A 16151-nucleotide genomic window follows, 5' to 3' on the forward strand; every position below is an offset into this window, starting at 1 on the left:
ACCTGCCTTCCTATCAGCAAACAAACTGTCACCACAGTGTGACCAGCTCTCAAGCTCTGTTCTACAACATAACATGTCTAAATGCTGACACAGAAGAGACACAATTTTATAAAGAGACCTTCTCTCCCCATCTGGGTTTATAACACTGAAGAAACCAATTTTTCTTGCAGCAGTTATTACTACATGAAAAACAGAAGACGACTTCAAAATGTAAATTATTTTTATAAAAAGAAAAAACCCCTCCAGAATAGATATTAAAATATTATTTTCTTCCAAAGATCTTAGCACATGTAAATGCCCTCAGTCCTCAGACCAGCATTTGCAACGCAGATTAACCTGCCCTGAAGCTGTGAATAGCTTTGACTGTTACTGTACAGCCCATAATTCCTCAGTAGTTACTAAATACAACAGGAGCAGGGCAGAAGATTTGATTGTGTTATAAAACACAGAAGGATAAGCAATGAACAAAGCAGTGCCCTGCATCAGCAAATGACCAAGTCTTCACACAGGAGTGAAAAAGCCAAGGAGTGGCCACTGGGATGGAGACCAGGGAGGGGGAGGGATGTTTTGCTTAAGCTTGAATGTGTTTGTTTCAATACCAGAATAAGTAATTAAAAGTTTGTTAACTGACAATTAATTAAATTGATTGAAATTTCCTTCAAATTAGTAAACTCTTCATTGGGTATGTGATGGGTTAAAGTGAGGATGATGACACAAAAAGAGCTGAATTACTTTCAGTAACCCAGAATAAGAGGAGTTAAGCACACAGACCACACCAACTAAAGAGGACATGACGAAAACAAGGAAATTGGTGGCAAAAAGCCTGGTAGCCCAGACCATTTCTAGAATGAAATGCATATTTTCAAAACTTTAATTGGTATTTATTTGCTGATCAGTTCTAACAAGGAGACAGGAACACAGATAAGCTACTATTTATTGCAGTTTTGATAAGATTTGAGGCTTTCTCCTCTCCCTCCACTGTGTTACGTTGTGCATGCACTTGCTCCAGCTAGGGTACTTGTAGTGTAAGGCAAAAAAAAACCCCAAAAAAACCCAAACCCAGAACAATGCCTATGAGCTATTTAGGAAAGAACTGAGGTATCAGCCATGGCTATTTACAGTACATGCTCCTATAGTTCCTACTCCAAAAGCCCAGACTACATTCCTGTCTTAAACAAAGTCACTGGTAGCCCTTGGAAGAAGTGAATATCTCTTCTGTTTTCTGACCATCTCACACCAGTTTATCTCAGATTCCAGAATAACACACAGCACATAGAATTATCTTCCCCTAAAGGGACTATCAAAAGTCTCAACTGAACAAACTCAAACTATGTTTGCTTGTGCTTTCCCCCTTAAGAGGATAATTCCTCTTCAACCCTAACAGGTTTCTAAATAAGGTGCATTTAAAAAAAGGAAGCAAGCCAATCAACAAGACAGTAAAGACTAGGAAACTTAGGGTGCAAGTCCTCTCTTCACTCTTCCCTCTAACTTGAATTAAAATAAATCAGCCCAAAGGTAAAAAAAGTACCAAAGCAAACCCAAATGAAGTCCCAGGAGTGCAGAGTAAAGAAGATGGAATGAAGAAATAGAATTTTTCCTTCCCCTTCAGCAGCCAGGAGCTGTTCAGTCCTCCTGAGGGGGAAGGGGAAGATGCACAGCACTGATACTCACCCACACACTGCACAGAGAGTGACATCTAATAGTCCTAGATGTTACCATCCTACATTTCCAGGGAAGCCTAGATCCTTTACTGGTTTCCCCCTTGATCAGATAAGTTATTCAGAGGAGGAGATGGTGGGTGCCCTATCAGCCTGCAGCACAAGACTGGCTCTTGTAGAACTGCAACATCAGAGATGAAAAGCTTCTCTGCAAACCTGTCAGCCCCACTTGTCCAGCCCTTGCTGGAAACACAGGCTCCAGCTTGGAACAGCTTTTCAAAGAGAATGGAGGACACAAGAGGATACAGCAATGATAACCTGTACAGACCTGAAAAGAGATGGGTAACATATACATATTGTAACAAACATTTTTGTGGTAGCAACTTGGATTCAAATCCTAATTTGATTTGGCAAAGGAAAAAAAAAAAATGTACTTTGCTCAGGCAAAGCAGTATTTTGTAAGTCATTTTCACTACTCATAAAGCTATAAACTAAGGCAGTATTTTCAGTAAGACCTGCAACTGTAAATTGTCACTACATCACAGGCAATGTTAAAAGTGAGAGAGATTAAGAAATCTACAGTAACTGGTTCTGTCACAGTAGATAAAACTATATTTTTAAAATTTAATTTTGTTTAGTCTTCTAAAGGAAATCAAGAAGCATGGGGTTTAGACTGCTGACTGCGCTAGGAGCTTTCAGTGGAACTTAGAATATATCTGTAAAGTAATTTTTTAGTTATTTAAAGTATTAAAATTAAGTTCTTATTTAACTGCCTTAAAAAATGCTAAGACACTGAACCAACAAAACATTTTTAGCACCAGCCTCTTTTGCAATTGGGCTTTTCCTTCTACAGCAACTTCAAAAAAACAGAAGAAAAACCTGACCACTGAATATTGTAGGCAAAAGAAATACAGAGAACAAACACCCTCCCCCAACCAAGAAACAGACCATAAATCTTACTCATATGATGTGATCTTAAAAAAAACCCAACATCCTATGAAAATCTGTGTCATAGATTTTAAGTAAACCAACCATAGATCACAGTGATTTTACTTACATTGCAATTTACTCACTGTCACTGTGTGTATTTGTTGGTTGGATTCATATTAGGGAATCAAATACATACAATATGTTCAGTGTGAGTAGTCTGTCCCTGGTAAATGTCATCATTAAAATAAATGGCTTGTAGCTGGAAAATGCCATGCCAGAAAGTGCTCAGTAACACACAGAGCTGGTTGACACAGGTCTCTCTCCCAAAGTTACTGCTTATACATGGAGTAGTTTTAAAACACAGAACCAGAAAAAAATTCAATGCAGTGTATTAAAGATAAAATTTAATTAATATAAAACATGTTAATTCAAGGTTTCATTAAGTGAATTTTTACCTAAAATGTAACTGTATAGACAATAATTTATTGCTTGTACCTGACTTCTTTCACTCCATTAAAACCAAGTAATATACTGGAAGAAAACAGATGGCAGGGATGGTAGAACTCGAACATCAGAGAAAATGTAGAAAGTCTTGAAGAAACAAGTTCATAGATCTCCTCAGGACTTTCTGGTCTTAGACTTATTTAAATTTTCATGCTTCTCTCGACTGAGCAGCGAAAAAGCTTCAGTATTCTAGTGTGTATGTTAGCCAAGATATACTTTTACAAGATAGTTTCCAAACACAAGTATTTCCATCTGCCTTCATATCAAGCAGACCTAATTGTTTCTCTTAACATCTGCCTTTTCTCAAAGATTTTCTTTACTCAGAAAGATTACAAATCTATTCTTTTTTTGAAGCAACTCTTACCCTGGGAAACAGCCATTGCTTGGCACTGTGTACAACTGGACTAAACACTCTCCTACAGAATGACATACTATGGAGATCTCTCAGCTTCTACATATTTCGTGTATTACTCATAAGTATTTGCTGATGCAGATGTAAGAATGAAAATTTCCATAGAGATCAGTGTGCAGTTTCTACAACTGCAGTACAATTGTGGCACTCTGTCACTGGTCTTCAGCTTCACCATTTTTCCCATGCCTAATTTTTCAGCTGGAAGAGCAGTTGGATCATAGGAGGATAGTGCTACGTGTGTTCATTTTATTTGGAATATACAGACATATATACACTACAGATGAAAAATATGCTCCCCATTTTAAACTCTGTAACTCTCACTGCCAACCAATTATTTAGGGGGTCCATTAAGATTTGCTAACACCTCTTTACTTTTGCAAATTTCCATTGCCTATAGCTCAAAACCATGTTCATCTCCAATCCCTTTAAAACACCAGTAAGTGCAGAAAAGCTCCAAGAGGAATGTTTGTAGCTGACTGATGGGAAAATTGCCCAAGATTGTGACATACCTACCAAACTTAGTAGAAAACTCTGGACACTACAAAAGAATAACGATCTGTGCATCAGAAACCATAAATTTTACTTTTATAAAATAAATAAATAAATACTTTAGGCAAGATTTGCAAAGGATTGAAACTGTCCCAACCAAAACCCACACAACCAAAAGACAGAGGTTTTACCCAAGTCCTACTGCTATGGCACCATACAGGTTTGTCATTTTAACAGTGTTATTGCACACGGATCATTGTTTATCATACCATAGTGACATATATTTTTAGATTCACAAAACAACAAACCCCAGCATTTAAGAGTCAAAAGAGGTTCTCTCTGGATCAATGAATTAACAGAAACTACAGCTCAGCTGCAATGAATTTTGAATTTTGTTGATTGCACAAACCAGAACAGAATACACACTAGCACATCCAAACAGAAAATATTTGAAAATACAGCTGATGCTTATTATCTTCCTCCCCTGTGTTTGTAACCAGCCTGAATTCCAGCAAGCACAGCTAGAGCCTATTTCTGGACTATTGGCAAGAATCAGGATTCGTTAGATGAGTACAGAGTGTGTACAGAGAAAGAAGTGTTTTGAAAAGCATTTTAATTTTTCAGAACAAGAGTTGGACATACCTCATGAATTCTGCAGAAATTAAAGACAACAATGTTTAAGAATGAAGTCTTGAGAATGCTTATAAAATACATACTTTTAAAAGTGTACTTACAGATTTTTAAAGATAAATTTAATTAAGACTTTGATTTGCAAAGAGGGTGAAGAAACACACCTTTGTCATTTGGCTTATTGTATTGGTAAAAGCTCCAAGCATTGTTTACTGTTCTAGGATAGGTGGAGCAGCAATATCCTTCCTTATCCCTCCAACCTAAATTTCTTTTTCAAATACATTTGCTTTACTCACATTCTGTCTCAAACACTGAAGGATGCTCTAATTAAACCAGGGTTTTAGAAAAGAAAAACATTAGGTTGTGTGATAAAACCTAATCTGCACACCAAGGAAGAGCCCAAATACTGCCCTGCTCAGCTGCTGCCAGGTGCCCACAGGAGAGCCACCACCCATCAAAGTTATCAAGTGGAATCCCAGAATGGCTGAAGGCACCTTGTGGAGGTGATGTGGTCCAAGCCCTCTGCTCAAGCAGGGCCACCAAGAGCCCATGGCCCAGGGCTGTGTCCAGGCAGCTTTTGACCATCTCCAACAATCCACAACCCTCCTGGACAATCTGTGCCAGTGCTTGGTCACTCCCAGTTTAAAAAGTGTTTCCTGGTGCTGAGGCTGAACCTCCTGTGCTTGTTTGTGCCACTGCCCCTGGTCCTGTCCCTGGGCACCCCTGAGAAGAGCCTGGCTCTGTCCTCTTTGTACCCATCAGCAAATCCCTCCTGAACCTTTCCTTCTCCAGGCTTAAACAGCCCTCCCAGCTTTTCCTCACAGAAGAGATGTTCCAGTCCCTTCATCTTAGGGCCAGCCCTTTGCTGGGCTCTCTCTGGTACCTCCATGTTTCTTTTCTGGGGATTCTGAACTGGAGCCAGCAGTGCAGTGTGGCCCCAGGAGTGCTGAGGAGGGGCAGGACACCTCCCTCCCTCCTCCTGCAGCCAATACTCTGCCCAAGGCAGCCCAGGACACCACTGGCTCCTCTTTACTGCAGGGGTAAAGCTCATGGCTGGCTCCTGCTCACCCTGGTGCCCACCAGGGCCAGCACAGGAGCACATCTGCTCTCCTCCAGTCCTTGGGCACCTCTCCTTCTCTTTGCTCACTCAAAGATTATCCTGAATGTCCTCTCTGTGGTATCTCTAAGCTCTGTCAGCACTTCTGGGTGCACATCTGTGTAAATACATTTAACAATTCATTATCCTCAGGTGCTTGAGGCCTGTTTCAGACTGGCACAACACTGAGTTCTCAGACATCTCTTTTGCTGCATACTTCACATATTTAAACACCAAAAGCAAATACATAAGTCATCATACTCAAACCGTCCTATGCATCCAACTAAATACTCAGTAAAGGGACAGACAAGGCTGAAATAGTATGAGATTTTAAAGCATTTTTCGAATAACAGTGAAGTGTGCCTGTGGTATTTTATTTCTGGGCAGAGCAAGGATTAGGCTCTTTAGAATCCTGCTCAGCTACAGTCTCTCACACTATGGTTTGGGAGATATGATTTGCAAAGCAGAATCACATTCAGAGTGCCTGACTGAGGATGCACCTGTAGCTGACTGGGATGAGCATTTCAATGACAGGCTTACCACTGGCAAAAGCCCCACAGAACAAACCTAGGACAGCTATCTCCAAGACTCTTGTAAGCTATTCAGTACACCCACAGGCATCATTCCTGTTTGGAATAAGTGGTATTAACTGCAGCACACCTTTTCACTTCTATGATTCATGCTGGATCACAAGCCCTATCTGAAAATGTTTCTGCCAAATCTACTAAGAATTTAAAGCATTTTAAAGTTTAATTTTCAGTGAAACCTGCATTCTAAATGGTTCTGAGCTGCTGGGAACAGATGGGATTCAAATAACAGATTTCAAGGACCAACCAGTTTTTGTCCAGGTGAGGTGATGTATAAATATAAGTCTTCACTGAAGTTTTCCTGAATTAGCAAATACCCTGTAACACTTGAAATGACCAAAATGAGCATAAATTATGTTTATTTCCCTGAAAAATGGTTCAATATTATACACTATTAGAAGAGATTCACTAGTTATTTCAGTAAAGATTTTAATCAGATGGTCCCTAACCTCTATATTACATGTACAAAGAGGAATTAACTTTTAAGTGAAAAACCTTATTTCACTGAGTTAAATAACATGAAGTTTAAATGAAGTTTTCATCATAATATTTCTTGGCATTAGTCTTATCTTCTTGTTTACAAATGTGAATATATTTTCTTTTGTCACATATATGGAAGTGTGATACAGAATCACAGGATAGTTTGGGCTGGAAAGGACCTTAAAGACCATGTAGTTCCAAACCCCTGCCATGGGCAGGGACACCTCCCACTAGACCAGGTTGCTCAAAGCCCCATCAAACTTAGCCTTACACACTTCTAGGGATGAGGCATCCAAAATTTCCCTGGGTAACTTCTAGTTCTAGTGCCTCTCTTATAAACTGAGAAAAAAGATTACAGAGATGTTACTATAGGAGCACTTTTTAATCAATTATGATTACTTAAAAACCCCAAACTAGGCCAACTGAATACTCAGTTATGTAACAAAAATAACAGTTAAATTATCTATTATCTGCTGCATAAGTTCTATTTAGTGCCAATTACATAATCATTTCCATTATTATATGTGTTCTAAGAATTCCAAGATACAGCAATTTTTTAATTAGCACCCTATTAAGTTATTCTTAGAATGAATATTTATTACAATGGCAGTTAAGCACACTTGATGTAATTGCATTTTGAAACCTGTAAAGTATACCGTTTTTATTTATATAGCTAGGAAATGTTGCCTGCACTTGCTGCTCAGCTGCATGACACCTTTCTCAGAAGTAGCTTCATGATAATGTTAGGCAAACATCTGGCAGCAAGTCCACAGTGGTTTCAGCCACTGGGCACAGCAGTCATTTTTCACACTGCTGGCACCACAGTGAAACCAAGAGCAGAAGAACAAAGCTGTCAGAGCCAGCAAGCAGCCAAGTAGCAAAGATTAAAAGAGAGGGAGGCAGAGGTGCACTCCTGCAGAGCCATTGTGTGTTCAGTGCTGTACTAAACCCAGAAAATCAGATACATGGTAAAGACAAGGGACTGAAGTCACACAGCAAACAAAGCTGTCCTTTATGCCTTCTAATCAGTTTAGAAGGAATAAAGAACCAATTTCTTGAGACACGTAAAAACTTAATTATTTTCCTTCTACTTAAGGAACAGTGCATTAAAAAAATAGGTAAATATGCTTTTATGCTTTAAAGTGGGCGTAATAAATTCCCAAGCTATGCTTTCCCTGCTGGAAAGAGAAATGGAAAAGAGAAATGTGTCATGAACACTGCTGTTAATATGCTTGCATCAGTATTTCCAGAAATTTTATGTTCTTGAAGTAAAGTAATACCATGTAGCTGATCTCTGTAACTCTTTGCTTATGATGTGGATAATAGGCCCTATTTCCCTACAGAACATCATATTTGCTTCCTGGGATGATTCAAATTTGCATGTGTGACTCCAAACAAGGTCAGAACAATGATGATTTGATCAGTGACACTTAGTGTCCCACTCCTGGAAGCCTGTATCTGGGCACATGCCAGGAAATCCTAAAAAAAAAAGAGAAGACCCCCTAACACAAAATGCTGTATTCTACACACACACACAAAAAAGTGAAATGTGGCCCCAAGACTGAATTCTGTATTTACAACCAGAAAAACATGGGCACCATTTCTGCAGTGAACTGACTTCCAGTAACAAGGATAAAATGAGCCCTGAGAAAGAAACCCTTGTTAAGTGTTCATGCATTCCTTTATATGGATCTGTTCTATGGTAAACATGCTGCCACACTAACAGAAGTGTCTGCTGGGGGAAAAGCCTGTTCCATCTCTTATGTTACATTTCTGCACAGAAGTATTTAATTCTAATGACACTTCGTCTATGAAAGTCACAGCAGAGCTATTAAATTTAGATATTTATAATATTTGTACTCCTTATAGAAAGGACTGTATTTATAACCAAACCAGCTGACAGCTTCTCCAGAAAAACAAAGAAACCTCAAATCCTTCATTAAGTTAAAAGAAGCAAACCTCTCAGAAAGGCTCAGGTAACATTCCCAGTACCAAAACAGGACCAGTTCCTTGTCCTGGTCCTACCCCTTTGTGGAAGAAGGAGAGCTGAGAGAGGAACAATGCATTCCCCAGAAAGGCAGAGTCTTGAGATTACAAACATCAAAAGTGACTTCAAGTATCAATCTTCTAGTCCTCCTGAGAGGCATAAATTATTACAGGTCCCTTCCATCATGACCCAGACATACTTAAAAAAAAAATTTCCTAAAAAGCATTATTTTTTACATTTTATATTACCACAGGTACATGATTAATTCAAATTCTTCCTACCTCTTTACCCCAACGTGCTTTATTGTTTGTACAGCCCCCACAGAAACTATAGTGGTATTTTAAGTACCAGCAACAAACTCCATGACAGTCAGACTAGTTTTAAATCAGAAAGATTTTAGAGAGTTTCTTTTCAAAATTTCACATTTGTGCATTTGCTTATGAACAGAGGTGTCACTAATACCATGTGATTTTTGGGGTCTATAAAAAGATGCCTCAAACGTTTCACCACTGAGACACACACACTAGACAATTCTTCAAAACTCCTGTTTTAGTTATACCTGCAACACTACAGTCATTAAATACTTGGATTATGGCTTCTCATAGGGTTAAAATGGTAATTCAAAGCAAAGTCAAGCTGGCACAGAGCTTTTCACTCTCTGAAATATCCTCATATTTTCTGCCTTCAATGAAATGAAACCTATAATGGTGCCTTCCTCCTGTTTTCATTAGATCACAGAAAAGCTGGTGGGAAATGACCTCTGATGGACATTGGGTCCAAACCCCACTCAATGTGAGATTACTGCACACACTGGGTCAGGATTGCTGTGATTTCATTGAGCAAACTTTTGAAAACCATATCCAACCTGAACCTGAGCCTTCCAGGCAACAACTCCTGGCATGTCCCTGTGTTCCATCAGCTTCCACTCAAAGACAGCTTGGCTCTGACATTCTTGTAGTTGAAGACCACCACCCTCTCAGCCTCCTCTTCACCAGACCAAACAAACCCAGCTTCTTCAATCTCTCTTTGCCCATCATGTCCTGTAGGGTTCTGATTATCTTGTCCTTTGCAGGGACCTTTCCAGCTCAAATTATGAAGCCCCAAACTGGGCACAGTAGTTCAGGTGTGGGCCCAATAATGTCACACACAAGGAAGGCACCTGCCCTTGATCTGTGAAATATAGTACAAAACAGAACTGACAACCACCAGAAATTCCAGATTACTTGGTATTTCTAAATCAAAGGCAATGACTCACTTGTTCTTTCTTCAAATCCAGTCTATATATGGTACACTATCAAGAAATATGATGACATACAGATTTGTAGTATTTTTTACTCAAAAGAGATGAGCTCGATGCTGACAGTACATTTTTTTCTAAAACCCTTGAAAACACGCAGGGAGGGAAGTGCAGAATCTTACAGACACTTTTGTGAAAAATAACTTATGATTCACTACAGCCTTCCAGTACCGAAAGCTAAAGATACTGTCATGCAATTCCACTATGAACTAAATAAAGCCTTTTGAAAACACTGCCCCCACAAAATGATTCTAATAAATTAAAGTCTAAATAGATTAAATAAATAAAAATTAGAAAACCGAAAAGGGTAAGCTGTTTAATGAAATAAGCAGAACAAGAGTAAGGTCTCAACTTAAAGAAAATCTCTCACAATCTGAAAGTTAGTCAGGTATAAGATCTGTGGGCCCCTTTGTGGGGAAAAAAACCCAGAAGACAACAAGTAAAACACAACAAAACCCTCCCAGATCTCATTCCGATTCCCCATTAACTAATTTTGGAATTCTTCTCCTGAAGTGGATTGTGCATAGCAAGGCCACTTTAGCTTCTATTATCTTGCCCCTCTCTGTGCTAGAAGCAGTCCAAGAACTGTATTTAAACCACTGCTTTCTTGGTTACAGTTTTGCTCTTTCACAGACAAAAGTATTTTGCAGACTGTTTTCACAGCCTGCTTCCAGAAGAACCAGTTTGGGTTCTGAAGGAAACCTCAATCTGTCCTTATCAGCTTATTCATTCAGCTTCCCAGTGGCCTGAATGTATACAAACCTGTATATCAACCACACACATCCCCCTAATAAATAAGGTGTAGACTATTAGAAGGCTGGAGAAGAACTGGTAACCACTTTCTTTGTGAGGACATTTCTATAGAAATAAACTACAGGTAAGAGAATCTAATAGATGTTGAATTAAATTCTGAAAAACAACTTCAATGCACTATAAGCACAAAACACCACCCTTTAAATTGCTTTAAAAAACACTCAACATGTTACAAGAAAGCAATCTGGATTTAGAAAAGGCAGATAAATAATGTGTATTGGCTTCTAAGTAGTAAGGACTGATCACCATTCTGTTCCTGAGAAATGGTGGCTGCACTTCAGAGATATTTGGTGTTAAGAGCAGGTAACTAAAAATCAGACATGCAAGCTGAGAAAAAAAGACAAGAGAAAATGAATGGGATGTGAAGAGAGCAGCAGAGGAAATGGACAGGCAAACTAGGATGTGAGTTGTAACAAATTCAGAAATAAGGAACACGCTTCTCACAGTTTTCTACACCAAAAGTTCTGAGTGTAGCAACTAAGAGCTGCACTTGAAAATAAGTTTATGTACACTGATATATTTTTTTAGACCTCAATGAGTCTGCTACTACTGGCTTCTGAGAGCATCAAGTACTCTTCCACATGGATTCTCTCAACTGAACAGTAAAAAAGAGACTCTTATGTCTAAAAATATTCAACCTTCACATTTTCTTATTTTTGATTTTTTGTATCTCTGTGATAGGAGTGAACTGTAGTAGAATCTGTCAACATATAAAATATCCAACATTAATCCAGCAGGTCACATGGCCACTTGAGCAGTGACAAGGTGTCAATATACTTCATTAATATGGCTGAATTACAACACTACAGAGATTGATGATACACAATATGCAAGACCATGAATACTAATACATAAATCCAATAGAATTTAGCCTAGATTAGATTTGCTAGCTGTCAGGCATCGTTACATTGCATTAATTTTTCCTGCTATTATCAAACCACTCCAGAGATGCAGCGAGACACAAGAATCACTTGAGATGTCTGTGTCTACACATGCTATGAGTATTGAGCAGCCTTATGGAAAGACCACCATACCTGATAAAAGTTTGTCTTATGAGCTAGAGGCTTCTCCATCATATGCCACAAACGCCCACAATAACACCAACTGGTAACACATCAGCCTAAAGAAGCATTTCAGCTTGTTTTTGTTACCTTGGTAATAGATACCATTATTGTAAGATACCAGTATGCATTTTTCTAAATGAATTGTTTAGAAAACAGTCCCTTTAAAATATATTCAGTGCCCTGCTGTCTCACAGGTTAAAGAAATCAAAACTAGTTTTAAAAGTTGTATCAAAACTAGTTTTAAATTATCTCCTTTTTAGTACAGTAATGCCAAATTTTCTCCCTATTCAGAATTGCAACTATATTGGCCCACAGATTACACATTGCTACAAACACCACAGGATCATCTAGGTTGGAAGGACCTTCTGCAGCTGACCTAGTCCAAACTCTTGCTCCAAGCAGGTCAAAACAGACCTAGCAGCTTGGAGCCTTGTGCAATCCACTTCTGAGCATCTCTGAGGATGTTCTCAACGAGCTCTCTGTGCAATCAAGTGCAGATTTTTCTTTTCTTTGTCTTTAATTGGCATTTCTTCATGTTGCAATTTGTCCACATGGCCTTTTGTCATTTCACTGTGTGCCCAAATCAAGAGTTTGGCTCCATCTGCTCTATATGCTTTTATGAAGTAATTGAAGACAGCACCAAATCTCATCTCAGCTTCTCTTATGAAGGCTTGACCAACTCAGTCCATCTCTGCTGGACTCCTGCCAGCACATCATTGCTTTTCTTGCACTGGAGAAACCAAGACTGACCACAGTGCTCCAGGTGTGGCCCCACAAGGGATGAACAGAGGGAACAATCCCTTGCTTTGCCTTGCTGGCTGCACCTCTGCAATGCTCTGCTCTGCAGTTGGCTGCCTTTGCCACAAGAGTACACTGCTGACAAACACAAATGAAGTTCTTACCCATAAACACATCATCCTACAGGGGTATTTATATAAAAACACTCAAGAACAAAGACTTTTTAGATTTAATCTGGAAGTGTGGAGGCATATTGGGACCTTTAGCTCTAAGCACTCTAGATATATGAGAATTAATGGAAGGAATTGTCATCAGCTCCCTCACATGCAGAATGTCTTGCTCTCCCACTCCCATGCCTCAAAGAAAGACTGGAGGTGGAGAGTTGTGCAAAAATAACCTTCAAGAGCAAACTAAACTTGCAGAGGTCAAAACTTCAAATTAAAGAGTATCTCCAAGGGTTAATCTTATCACTTCATTACAGCTCACACTTTAACACAGTTTACAAACACAGCTTCCTCACAGGTATATTTACTTTATACCAATACCACCATGGTGGCTGCCTACCAACGTGCTTAAGGAATGCCACATCAGAAATAAACAAACAAACTAGAACAAAAATCTTGAAAACCCCCCTAGAACCTAGACAGAGGTGCAAAAAAACCACCCAACTAAAAAACAAGCCAATGAAAAACAGGAAAAACAAAGAGTACAGAAGATGGAAAGAGTCTGTGAAAAATTCACATTCTTATGTTGAGGTAAGAACTTGTTCCATGCTCACTTACACATTTATGTGTCTCTGTGTCTTAATATTACAAATCTAAGGCATAACAATTCAAAACCTTTAAAAGAATCAACCCCGAAACAACAAAAACAAAGAAACCCAAACAACAATCCAAAACCACAAAACAAAAAAAAATGACCACTAGACCCAGAAAAAGTTTATGATCGTACCTCAATGATCTGCTACCTTGAGTTAAAATTACAACAATACAACAAAAGTGGAATTGGAAAAACCCCAGAGCTCTTAATACACTCCCAAGCCTATTCTTTAGACCCAGGCAGAAATTGCAAGCCATCCACATTTATCCTTTTCTCAGTTAATCTATTTTTACTGTCGGCTTTTCTTTTCCTCCTGATGAGTCCTTTCTCTTTTGCCTATGAGTTTTCCCTTTCAGAAATTCTGCAAGGCCTCAAAAGGTTGAATTTTACTGTCATGGAGCCAGGAAGGTAATATTCCACCAAAGGCAGAAATGTGTCCTATCATCAGCAGTTCAAATGAGGCTTAGAAAATAATAATTTGGACACAATTTATTTAAAAGGTATCAAATAATTTTAATAAACCTTCAGTAGCTCAGAATGCAATGGTTTTGGTTTAACTTGCCAAAACCATGATGGAGCTAATCAGAAGCTGAATATTGTGGAAAATGTGGCTTATATTTTGTTACAGGGCTAGAAAAAAGAAACAGGAATGGCATTATTAAATTAAAGTATCTGGTAAAATTCGAAGCAAGACCTGTGATTTACCTTGTAAGTCAAGCTAGTCATTAAGGCTTAAGATACTGTTTGTTATCAACACCAACAAAAGTCATTGATCCTTTTTTGCTGAAGTAGGGTTTATAAGGATTTCGATGGCATCAGTGGAACCCCCCAAAAACAGTACTGTACAAAAGAATATGATCTCCAGAAAAAATATACAGGACATGCAGAATTCAGCAAGTGTCACTCAGTTGGCAATGCTCTTCTCCATGTAGGGTAAAAGAAGAACTTTATGCACACACAGGTTGCGTATTCAACATGGATTGTTTTACTCTAAAGCAGGAAATGTGAGAGAGTTACAGCCTTGGGTTTACACTGTAGCAGTTCTGCATCACTGCCTGTAATCCTGAATATATAAAAATATATTTTTATATAATTTTGCACTTTAATAGCAAGTCTTCACCCATTTATAGCAAATTATTTGCTAAATCTGGACTAGTATAACCAAAACTCATGTGTTCTTGCTTTACTTCCTGTGTATGCTTTTTTGACTCAGAAGTACCTTTTTCTTTACAAAATTCACATTCTTAAGACAAAAAAATCCAAACAAAAATAGAAATGGCTTAGACCTAACTATCAATCTAGTATTTATGATCACCACTGAATATTTGTAGAAACTACTAAAGATTAGAAATGCAAGCACTAAGCTAATTTTAAGATATACAACCTTGCTTTAAAACTTTTAGAAAATATAAACCAGAAAGTATCATTAAGAGAGCAAACATAGGAAGGGCTGACAAATCAAAAAACCCTGTCTGCTGGGAGTTTGCTTAATTATTAATTCTTACCTTCTGTGCTTAAGCCAGGACTTGAAGTGAATTTTGCTACATCGACGATCTTCACAGCGAACTGCTGCCCCGTCTCCCTGTTGATGCATCGCCGCACGACGCTGAAGGGACCCCTGCAACACAGAGAGCAGCAATGAAAAACCATCCTCCTCCTCCTCACTGGGCCACAATTCCCTTGCTGCTCAACAAGGCTTTGATTTGTGCATTCAGGTGTAGTATTTACACAGAATATAGGTCTTGTCCTTGCTGCCCATTAAATGTAAAATTCACAGTCCCGACCATTGAGTGGTGCAAAGAACATCTCTGAGTTCTGTATTTTCCAACACTAAAGACATTTCTCCTGCCCTGCCCCTTTAGAAAGGCTATAGTCTTAGAAACCTTATCTAATATGCAACTAACATCATCATTATTAAATTTTAAGTGGACCTTATTTAGATGCAAAATCCAAACAGAGGGGGAAAAAGAGGTGAGAAACCCGTTTCTTCTGTCAGTCCTAGTCTGAAAGGATAATGGACAACCACAAGAATAACAGATTTGTGAGATGTTTCAGTTCGTCTGTTTGACACAAATGAAGTTTATTTCAAGTTTGGCATCAATAGATACAAACAACCTCCATTACAATACTTTGAAATTCCACAAAAGCTCATGATTTTCTCTCATCTATGACACTTAGAGAATCCCAGAAATTACAAATTAAAAGATTAAAATTAGTTCAGACAAATGTCACTATTGCCTCTCACATAAACAGAGTAGTTATTTTTTTTAATTGAAGTTACATTTGCCAAAACATCAGTTAGAACAATGGCAACCTTTTAAAAACCACCAGCACAAATATTCATTTTCGGAAGCACCTTTTAGTAGGTGATCTAAGTTCTTGGTGCCTTAGTTTCTAGTATGGAATCTTCTGTCCAATGTTAATGACAAGCAATACAATCAGATAAACAGGGTATATCAAGCTTTCAAACATGAAATATTAGTAGGTTATGAAAACAGAATAGGATTGTTTCAAGAGTACACTAGCTGTGGCAAACCAATCCTTTTTTACTGCTACTTATTTAATGACAAACATGGAGTTTAAAAATCCATTCTGAAGTCTTCTCAAAAAGATGTAAGGGAAAAATTGAGGATGGAAAGAGCCTTTG

General features: G+C 38.4%; 1 protein-coding gene across 4 annotated transcripts in view; it reads right to left on the reverse strand.

Moving 5' to 3' along the window:
* The window catches only part of CASK (calcium/calmodulin dependent serine protein kinase), a 189507-nt gene that overhangs the window by 125521 nt on the left and 47835 nt on the right, over window positions 1–16151 (reverse strand). For all 4 annotated transcript variants that reach the window (XM_059839998.1, XM_059839997.1, XM_059840000.1 and 1 more), the window contains exon 2: window positions 15010–15122. In XM_059839998.1, the coding sequence (XP_059695981.1) occupies window positions 15010–15122 (113 nt within the window). The remainder of the gene's footprint in view (window positions 1–15009; window positions 15123–16151) is intronic.

This window comes from Haemorhous mexicanus, chromosome 2, assembly GCF_027477595.1.
Source record: "Haemorhous mexicanus isolate bHaeMex1 chromosome 2, bHaeMex1.pri, whole genome shotgun sequence".
NCBI lineage: Eukaryota > Metazoa > Chordata > Aves > Passeriformes > Fringillidae > Haemorhous > Haemorhous mexicanus.